The sequence below is a fragment of the Anthonomus grandis genome, chromosome 13 (genome assembly GCF_022605725.1).
Source record: "Anthonomus grandis grandis chromosome 13, icAntGran1.3, whole genome shotgun sequence".
Lineage (NCBI taxonomy): Eukaryota > Metazoa > Arthropoda > Insecta > Coleoptera > Curculionidae > Anthonomus > Anthonomus grandis.
Window position 1 is genome coordinate 9401932 of NC_065558.1, and position 10727 is coordinate 9412658.

The 10727-nt window shown below is 31.1% G+C and overlaps 1 protein-coding gene across 1 annotated transcript; it reads right to left on the reverse strand.

Annotated features, from left to right (window-relative positions):
- Nucleotides 1-4796: 4796 nt before the first annotated feature.
- On the reverse strand, nucleotides 4797-10520 carry LOC126743926 (aspartate aminotransferase, cytoplasmic). The gene is made up of 8 exons (XM_050451207.1): nucleotides 10359-10520; nucleotides 7817-7932; nucleotides 7279-7460; nucleotides 7118-7226; nucleotides 6694-7062; nucleotides 6462-6627; nucleotides 5120-5262; nucleotides 4797-5065 (listed from the first exon to the last, which is right to left on the reverse strand). The coding sequence occupies exons 2-8, from the start codon at nucleotides 7923-7925 to the stop codon at nucleotides 4917-4919; spliced, it is 1227 nt and encodes a 408-aa protein (XP_050307164.1). The 5' UTR covers nucleotides 7926-7932; nucleotides 10359-10520; the 3' UTR covers nucleotides 4797-4916.
- Between the last annotated feature and the right edge of the window lie 207 nt (nucleotides 10521-10727).

The following is a 10727-nucleotide window of genomic DNA, read 5'->3' on the forward strand; positions in this document are numbered from 1 at the left end:
ATATTATCGCTTACCGGAGTGGAAAAATGTAAACGAAGCAAATTTTACTGTTAAACATAGGCAATATAGGACGAAAATAAAGAACGCCTCATTAAAATAATGACTTTTAACAAAAAAAATATACTAAGTCTAAATATTTAAATTTAATTTTTTAAAGAAGGTAGATAATTTTGTTTACTCCTTTTTACTCTTATGAATATATGAAGTCTATAATTTAATAAAAATTGCATAAAATGTAAAAGTAGCAAATTCATAAAATCGTGCAATACCTTTTCACAAAATGGAGTCAAATAATTAAAAAAAATATGGCGAATTGTTGTTAGAGTTACCAAGAAGTTTCTTTTGTTACTTCAAAGTAAAAATGACTTAGGAATAAGTAAATTATTTCAAAAAAATGCTACTATAAAGTATATTTTACTGCATAGGAGAAATAATTAATTAAAGGTAATTTGCTTTAATAGCCAAGGTGGTAAATATTACTTTAAAGAAGAAATAAGGGTAACTATTTCGGTCTTGTTACTGATAATATTACTTCAAAGTGTATTACTGCGTGGTAATATTTTGATGTTCGTATGTAGTCGCAAGAACTTGAAATTTAACTTTGTACTCGCGCTTACTTAAATGTTCCCATTTAATCGTCCCACCGACCAATATTTTCTACTTTATTGTAACGACGTTGTAAAGGTAATTAGGTCAGGTCGCTAAGCGGTATCAGCTACCATCAGAGTTACCGCAAAGTAATAATTACTTTATAGTCAACTATTAAGTTAATATTACGTATTTCTTACTACTATTTTTTACTTGGCAGTTATTTAAACTTATAAGATATTTTTTTGGTACCAGTTACCGATTTATTACTTGAATAAAGTAATATAGTCAAACAATGTTGTAGCCGTAACTAAAATTGCTAGTTGGGCAGTTCAAGCATTGTATAATTTTTTTACCGTGCCTACGAATCTCTTGCCAACTCTACAAACTCAAGGTGGAACAAACGTTGTCTTGAAATCTTTGCCGGCAACAAGATGGGCAGCTAGTCATGAAACAGTAAAAATACGCGATGTGATTACACGACAAGAAGCTAGAGGATTTTGAATTCAATATAGTGACCCGAAACAGATCCATGCTGTTAATAAAGGGTTGCAGAAATAGTTGTTATTGCCAGTATTATAAGTAAGTGATTAAAGTAGTAGCTGATACACCAATGGAGTTTAGCAGAAAGCGTTGGGGAGACGGTCCAGATGAAGAAAAACAAAGATACAGGCTGAAAAAAAAACAGGATCACCAGATGGGGCATCAGTTGTGAGGTAGTGATCATTTTCCGGCGAACCTCATCCTTCACAACGTCGATTCTGTGTTAAGAAAAAGGTGCCTACCATATGAACAAAATCTACGACGAATTTTCTGATTACTGAAGTTGGCAAAATCAATTCAAGTGAAATTCATAAAAGATCAGAATATTTGAGAAAAGCTTATACTTCAGATCTTGATGAGTTTAAAATACTGTCTGTATTAACCCACTCCTGGACAGAGGCCATTTCCACTTCCTTCCATGTTGATCTATTTTGAGCTGGCAGCATACAGTTCTTTCCCGTTCTTCCCTAAAGTCATCTTGCCTTTTCTTTGTCATGGTGACTGTCTGACAAAAAAACTTTTTTGGTTTTTTTGGCACAAGAGTCATTTTTACATCTAACCGAATTTTTTAAGTCTGTGGCAATTTCTGGAAAGTGTTGTTTCCGTTTTCTTTCGGTGCCTAATGACGATGACGGTGAATCGACAAAGATATTTCCTTCAGGATTTCTTCTAGTACCTACACCTCGGATGTTTTCTTGGGATTCACTTTGTGGGTTGGGTGTATTTGTCAAAAGTTGAGTGGCAATTTCGATTTTAAAATCTAAATATTGTTGTATTTTGCGTGGAGGGATTTAAAATATTTTTTTATCTCTTCGATAAAAAATCCATGAGTTAGCCATTGCTAGATCAAAGAAATGGAAAATGACTCTTACAGTCCATTTTTTTTGATCTGGCTCGAATCCTATAATAGCTAATCATTCGGTCTATCAAGTCTATTTCTCCCATACAATCGTTGTATTTAACAACAACGTTAGGTCTTTTAACCTGAATGTATTTAGAGTCTTTCTTAGACCACCTTTTACACTCATCGCTAGGTTGAATTCCTAGAGCAGTAGATGCCAAAAGTACAGATTTCAGATCATACCATTGTACAACTACTATTTCGCCATCTTGTCTTACAATTTGTTTCGAGCTGCCTCTACCTATCATGGTCATAATTTTTTCCAAGTTAAATTTGCTGCTGCTGGTACACGAGATTTCATAATGGTTCCAGTACAATATTTCTCTTTCTATTCGAGAAGTGGTATTGTCGTGAAATATCTATTGCAGTACACATGACTTCCAGGAAATAATGTCCTTCCAAGGCGAACAACAGCAGAAGGTCCAACACCGTTTTACAGAATCATCTGGAAAAGTATCTTTTCCTTGATATAATTCAAAGTCTACGACAAAACCATCAGGGGCAGCAACAACAACATTTTTCAAGCCCTCTGAAAAATGTTGTTGTTGATTGCCACTCTTTGATTGCCAAAAATTCCTAAAATAAGTTAATTTAAAATGTGCATGAGATAGGCCCAATGTCCATTTAAATGGACGCGAATAACTTAGGGTAATACAAAACTTATTTAATTTTTTATTATTGTAATGTTATTTAAATTTGTCTATTAAACATTTGCAAATAAAAACTTTCACAAAAATCATTACAAAACGTTAAAAAATAGGCTACATACCATCATAACGAGAACCACGTGCAGCCGCCATCACAACAGAAAACAAACAACTGATTCCCAGCACATGTGCACAATTAAAGTCCATCGAATCGGACTAGGCTGCAGCACCGAAGTGTCCAACGTAGTGGATGCGAGGTCTAAGCTGCTTAAATAATAAATTAACGAAACTGGAAACATAAAACTGGCATGTCCATTTAAATGGACGCTAGTCCCAGGAGGATATAACTATTTTCTTACAATTCTTCAATAAATAAATACAGTTACGTGAAATGGTTTTATTATATCTTTAAATTGTGTAGTCAACGATTTTTTAACATTAGTAACATATACAGAAATACACATCTTTAATTAATTAGGGCGGCATTTTCCATTACGCACAAGGTGGAATTCTTATTAAATCTGGCTCTGTTTTAATTTATTTTCTTAAAAAAAACCATAAACTTAATAGGTAGTTTAAGACACTAATTAAAAAATTAAATTCGAGATAAAAACGTTTTGTTATAAGGTGATCCGAGTCAAAATTTAACATTTTAAATTAAATAAAAGGACAATGAATGCAAAACTACTTATGGAAAGTTGGAAAATATGAACGGTACATGGGAAACTGGCTTAAAATATTCAATAGATTTTTAAAATGTTGTGCCCATTTTAAAAATGTGATTTTTTTTTCTCCCAAATTTCTACGTTTTTTTTATCAGCTTAACTATATTTCATAATGCTTTCTATTTTTATTACTGGGATTTAATCCTTAATTTCACTACGTTTCCTGGGATTCCCTATATTTTTTGTGTTTTTTTGGAGTTTTGCTGACTTTTACGGTTTTTAAGTTTAATTTTTCTGGATTTTCTTAAGTTTCACAGTAATCATCACAGAAAACTATCAGACCTATAGGTCTGTTGATGCACCTTAGACAAATTATTATTACTAATAAACTTGAGCTGTACCAGCAAAACAAGCGGGTTTGCGAGGCGGATATGGAACAGATGACCAATTCCAGGTAATAAAATCACTGAAAAAAAGCATATAAAACAAGCCCTTAGTACTAGTATTCGTTGACTATGAAAAGACGTTCGACACCATAAATTACCATGAGTTGTTGAGCATCACTTTTCGAAGAAAATGTAGTGTAAATCGTTAAATTATCCTTTCTCAGGCGGCTAATTATCCCTGAAACTTTGTTTCCCATTACACGATCCTATTCCATTATCGAAAAGAATTATTTCTAATCAAAAAAGTGGATTTAGGAGACAAATCATAAATTACTGATGGTTTTCCAGTTGAAGACTACGAAAGTCAAAATACAGTAATTTTTTGGAAAATTAAAGTAATTCAATGACAGGCATTGTTTTTTGGAAAACTGATTTCTTATTTAGCGGAAAACTAACAGAAAATGAAGTCTAAACAATTTTGATTCTTCTAAATCAAAAATTCAATAATCTAATTCTATTACTTCATAGAAAATTCAAACTAGTGAATAACAAAATGGAATAAACTAAACCCTGGATATGAAAGCCAAAAAACGACAATTTCAAGTTCGAAATGTAAGAAATGTGTAACTGCAAAAATAGACAATTTTTTGAGCTCATAAGACATAAGTGTCCAACACATTGATTAGTGTCTCTAGGTAAAATTAATCAAATTTGATGACAGTGTGCATTGCTTATTAGGAATATGAAAGCCATAATCTAAGTCCTGCACAATAAAAATTTTCAAACGAATTGAAAGTATGTTGACCAAAATCAACGAGAATCAAATGACAAAATTAAAATTAATACAATTTATCGTAAATCATACAATTTTAGTTTTTTTTTATGCCACTGTTATAGAAATTTCAGTTGCGTAAATCGTTTTTTGAAAAATATAAATTTAACTTTTGTAGCAAATGACGAATGTGAAAGAAAAATCGAAAATTCCATATCGAGTGGAAAGTACCAAGAATTCGGGGCATTTGTTAAAAACATTTCAAATTTTCAACAATAAAACTATAAACACCAATTGACGACTACATAACAACAATATATATTTTTAACTTACATTACATGCAACAAAAACTTTTAAAATTGTCATAATATCCTTCCGTTAAAAAAACAGCCCAAAAAACTAAAAACCATCCCCCTAATACTTCGAAGGCAGTGTAGTAAGAGTCTCGCATATCGATTTGGCCACATAACCGACATTATTAGGAGTAATGCCGCACATGCTGATACGGCCCGATTTTAGCATGTAAACGTGATGTTGTTTAACCATATGCATCGATTGTTCTTCTGCAATAAAAGTTTCAATTACAAGCAGTTTCAAGTAAGTTTAATAGTACTTACGGTTTAAGCCTGTATAGGAGAACATGCCGATTTGTTGGGTTATGTGCGACCAATCTCCGGGCGTGTTTAGCTTTTCGAGTTCTTCACGCAAACGTTTTCTCATTTCGATGATTCTTGAAGACATTACTCTGATATGGTCTCTCCTAGAAGGCAAAAGGTGTGGATTATTATATTAAACATTAGTAGTTCTTTTACGTCAATATATAAGTTTGCAGTCTTATCATTATGCTTATTCAAGCCATTTTTAAATGAGTAATTTAAGTCAAGGGCATAGGATACTTGCCCCCTTAAATTTTAATGGACATTTCCAACACATCAACTGAGGCTGCAAATCTGATCTAACAGTATTGAAAATGTTGTTTCATGTTTACTGAAACACTAAAAATCGTGAAGTGTATGTTTTGTCGTTTTTTATCTATTTTAAAATTCATAGACTCTAAATTAAGTATTTACAATTAAGATTCTGCTTGCAACTGGAAGAACTTACATGGAAATCTATCCTGCAAACCACTGTCATTATCGCAGTGAAGTATTCGAGAAAAAGCACCCACGATAAATAAAAGAAACTCCTTTGAATGTAAATGTATTTTAAAATTACCTGAATTGCTAATATTTACATTATTATATATTATATTCCATTCACATACTGGTCAAAACTGCGTTCAGTGATATAGTTGAGATGATTTTATTATTTCTGTATAAAATAATCAGACAAGAGCAAATACAAATCATAATGTAATATTATTACCCATTCAACGTTATTGTGGGATATAAAGATGTATTACTTATATAGCCCTTAATGTTGTCAAACAATACAAAAGAACAATTCAATGTATGGCTTAAAGATAACACCATTAAACAGGTTTTTAATTTGCATTAGATTTGTAATTGTTGTTTTTGCCATATTTTCTAGTATGAGTTATTTTCAGTAATATCTAGTTAAAAATTGACTTTAAACTAATTATATGCATATTGTATGATTATTAAATTCTCTGGCTATATATATTATATAATTTTTTGTACAAATAAATAAATAAATTGAAGAAGTAGTCCATACTTGCAGTGGAGTTAATATGTCAAAGGGTAACTAAAATAGTTAGGATAGTGGAGGATGACCGAAACTATTTTAGTTACCCTTTGAAATAAATAAATGTTTTAGCCACATGTTTATCTTTATCCTAGTGTTTTAATTTTCTCGTTTGCAATAATTGTAATTTTAGAAGAACAACAGAAGATTTTTATCATATTTCAAAATGTTTACCACTATTTATAGATACAGTATGTCGTGCAAGTAATTAAATTACATATGAATATGTACATAAAGAGAAGAAATATTACTTACCATTGTTCATAAAGCTCTTTATTATTCAACACGTATGAAACGATTCTTGCTCCATGGCTCGGGGGATTGGAGTACATTCCTCTGATAATAAGTGTAAGTTGCGACTTCACTGCAGGAATACAGGCAGTGTTGTTTGTTACTACCGCTAAGTTTCCTATCCTCTCATCTAAAATTATTTAAAAAAATAATGAATAAAGAGATCATATTTTAGAAACGAAATGTTAAGACTTACTGTAAAGTCCAAAGTTCTTAGCAAACGATTGAGTGCAAACCAATTCAAACCCTTGGCTAACAAAGTATCTGATTGCCCAAGCATCTTTATCCAAGTCTCCTGAAGCAAATCCTTGATAAGCCGAATCGAACAACGGAAACAGTTTTTTTTCTTTAATAACTTTGGCAATTTGTTGCCATTGTTCTTGGGTAGGATCGCAACCGGTCGGGTTATGAGCGACCGCGTGAAGAATAATAACGGCGCCCTCCGGTGCATTTCTAAGATCCTCTAGGAACCCTTCGATGTCCAATCCGCGTTTGTTTGCGTCCCAATAACGGTATTCTCTTCCTTCTTTGAAACCCGCGTTTAAGAATACCAGCCGGTGGTTTTCTGCAAAATAAATTGGGTTAAGCAAATTATTAGGAGCTAAATATGCATAACGAACCCCATGTTGGCTTTGATTGGTAAAACACGGTGCTGCCGACTTGTCGTGCTAAGAATTCCGCTGCAACTCTTAAGGATCCTGTTCCGGATAAGGTTTGAACTCCGAAGGCCTATGATTGAAAAAATTCTGATTTTTGTAAAAGTTACAATTTAAGGATATACCCTGTTCTCAGCAAGTGCTGGACTATCTTCGCCCAAAAGCATCTTGGTAGCCGAAGAAGCGAATAAGTCCATTCCAAGTACAGGGAAGTACTCTTTGTTTAAGGAATCATCATTAGCCAAGGCTTTTTCGGCGGTTCGTACCACTGGCAGAACCCATGGTTTACCTTCTTCAGTACGGTAAGCTGAAATAGATTTTGCAACACGTATAAAGAGAAGTAAAATCTATATTATTGTTGAGGAATTCACATTCATGGAAAAATTATATTTTTAAATTAAATTCCTTTACTACAGATATTGTTATATCATATTTTTCTCACTGGCGATAACAATTACATACGTCATAAGAAAGCTGTTTTATGATTACGTAAACAAGTGTAATATAGATAAGGATAACTCGTTTGGATTTAATATTTCTATAATAGGTAATAAAAATGAACAGATTTTAATTATCACAATCAGAGGTAGTTCAACCGAAATTTTATTAATGATTGTTAATGTTATGAAAAGTCTAGCTAACATATTTATATGAATGTCTTACCTCCAACTCCCAAATTAACCTTTTGTGGAAAGTCATCCTCACCAAATTGTTTTGTCAACTGGAAAACTTCAATCGGGGGACCCTGTTGTACTTCAGAAAACCAAGACATATTTAGTCTGTTAAATATAATGAACATTAATCCCAACTAGTTCTCACTTTAATACTTTCATTATTCTACTAATTAAAAAGGTATTGTAATAGTAATATAGCCCTGAGCAAAAATATTAATTATTGTGGTCAAGATGGTCAGACAAAGATGATGCTGGTCCAAAAATACTTATAGCATTTTAGGCGTATATGTTAAATGTATGTTATATTGTATTTTTATTACCTGAATTGTTGAACTGTTAACAGGTCAACAAGGCCAAAAATATATTCTTTATTTAAAATGGACATCTCAATAAGAGGGACAGTTTGAATATATGTACTTTATGAGATCTTTGGCTGGTTAGAGAAAGCACTAGTAGGTTTTCTTGTAATAGAGAACTTGTCATTTACTTCTTTTCACAATAAATAATTTGAATTTAAGCTACTAACTTATTTTTTGTTTCATTAACTCCAAAATGTTATACTAATGCTCAAATGCCCATATATATTTTAGTATTTGAGCTTATCTTACCCTTCTTGGTAAAGTACATTTAAGAATTGTAATGAAATATAGAAGAGCTCTAACCTAGGGTTGATTACCAATATCAAGGCAAAATCTTTAGTTGGACCTTTTAAAAAAAATTTCACCCATTTTATAAAAAATAGCACTTTCAAGGATCCTGAGATCCAAGAAATTCAATTAAGGGTAGATATTCTCCTTACTTTATTAAAATAAAAATATTATAAAGATATGTATCAGTATAAGCAGAAAAAAAGGATATGATGAAAATTTAAAAAGGGAGAGCAGAAATCAGATAAAATAAAATCTATGTACTGTATCTGTCACAAAACTAGAGGTAAATCAAAAATTTAAAATAATACTGAAATAACGGGTAGTGCTACAAAATTGGCAAATATATTTTTTTCAGCAAAAAAAATTCTGCTAAGTGGAGTGCCAAATTTACTGAAATCATTAAATAGTGAACCTCTAGAATTCACTATGCAATACAATGATAAATCAAGGTATCTTACTCTTATAACAAATAGTAACAATTAGAGTAAGGAAGCAGTCAAGAGCGGAAATGTCTGAATGTTTCAAAACTGCAAATGGAATGGAAATACCATTTGCAAAGAACTATATGAATGAACGAACAGTCAAAATTATGTAATATTGACTGTTCAAATTTTGAAGCTGTTGTCAATATTTTGGGTTAGTGACAGCATGATTGAAAATTTATTTGTATCATAAAAGCATATAATTTGAGTGATTAAAAAAATTAAATATGTAGAATCCTGTAGATTGGTCTTTAGACAGGCTATATGCTGTATATTTTTGAAAACAAATCTTTACTGAAGTCACACATAACCCAGCAAAGCTCAAACTGAGCACTTAACTTATCCTGTACACAGAATTATGTTAACACAAAAAAGTAACCTCATTATGTGTGCATAAAATTATTGAATAAATTAACTTTGAATGTTAAAAGACTATTAAGTAGAAAAGCCTGCAAGTAGAAACTATTAGGTCATTAAAAATGGAAGTCAACAAGTGACTAATTTAGCTAGAGCCTTGTAATTAAAACAAAATCTCAACCACATCCAAAGAAATAATTCAAAAAAAAAGTAATCCTATTAAATTAAAGTCAACCACTCTAAAAATAATATAAAATACTTATATGCTACAAAGCTCAGTCAAAATCTTTAAAAAACATGCTTTAAATATTCCTAAAATGAATTTACTAATAAAATTTACTTAATATAAGATGTATTTAGGGAACAGCTCTCTCACTATAATATGTTACTGATATATTGAGATTGTTGTTTTGTTCATGTGTTATGTAAGATGTCTTTCCTGTGTTATAAATATACATATATTTCTTTTTGTTGTACCTATATTGGTGTATTGTTTTTTTGGCAGATTTATTTGATTTAATTGTAATTCTTATGTTTATAAAAATTCTGCAATGGATAAGTAAATACATAAATATATGGCACTCCTCTGTCCGCAGTAGAGAAGTACAAAATTTGTTTTATGTCCTGTATTACAGCTATGTATGTCTTGGTGAGCTATAAAAGACTGAGAAATATATTTAATATAAAAAAAGTTTTCCAAAATGTACATTGAGTTACTATATGTAATGAAATTTTAAAGTAGATCATGTTCGGATATATTATATTGCTAAAGTTTTGTTGGTGGTTGTATATTTGACATTTTATCCTTTTATTTTTTGTAACAACAATGAAATTAATTTGTTTATTAGAATATTATTAATACCTCATGTAGGGTCAGAATTTTGACCAGACTCTCAACTGTTTTGTGATGTGACCTAAAATCTGACATAACATATTATATTATGTATTCAAACTCATGGGGGATTCAGAAAAAAAACTTAATAGAATTAAGTTCCTTATAAATACTTAAAATTTAGTTAATTACACTTTATTTGCTACTTACTATTAAAAATTCGCTTTTCGTTAGCACTTTACAATCAGGAGAATAAACTGAAGTTATCAACTGGTTTAAATTTAAATATCTGAAAAAAATATCATGTCCTTTTTGACCTTTCCAATCAGCTGACTTAATTACAATAGTAATTTTTTTGACATTTAATGAACAGTTTTGAGTTTTCTAATAACAAAAGAAAATATTCAGTGAACAGCTGTTTCAAACATTTTATTCCGTTGCGTCCATAAAAGATTCTTAAGGTGCTTTTACATGACTTTTTCGATAATCGCTGCAACATCGCAACCAATCTATTCGAACAATTTCTATTTCATTCTTGTACGATAATGATAATTGCTTGATAGGTAAATGAGTATCTGT

What these genes read in the sequence shown, in the direction of transcription:
- LOC126743926 (XM_050451207.1), bottom strand. Translation starts at nt 7,925, where the DNA reads ATGTCTTGGTTTTCTGAAGTACAACAGGGTCCCCCGATTGAAGTTTTC. An exon ending in CCAATCAAAGCCAACATGGG is followed by an intron (nt 7,063 to 7,117) that starts GTTCGTTATGCA and finishes TTTATTTTGCAG; the next exon opens with AAAACCACCGGCTGGTATTC. An exon ending in AAAGAGCTTTATGAACAATG is followed by an intron (nt 5,263 to 6,461) that starts GTAAGTAATATT and finishes TTTGCCTTCTAG; the next exon opens with GAGAGACCATATCAGAGTAA.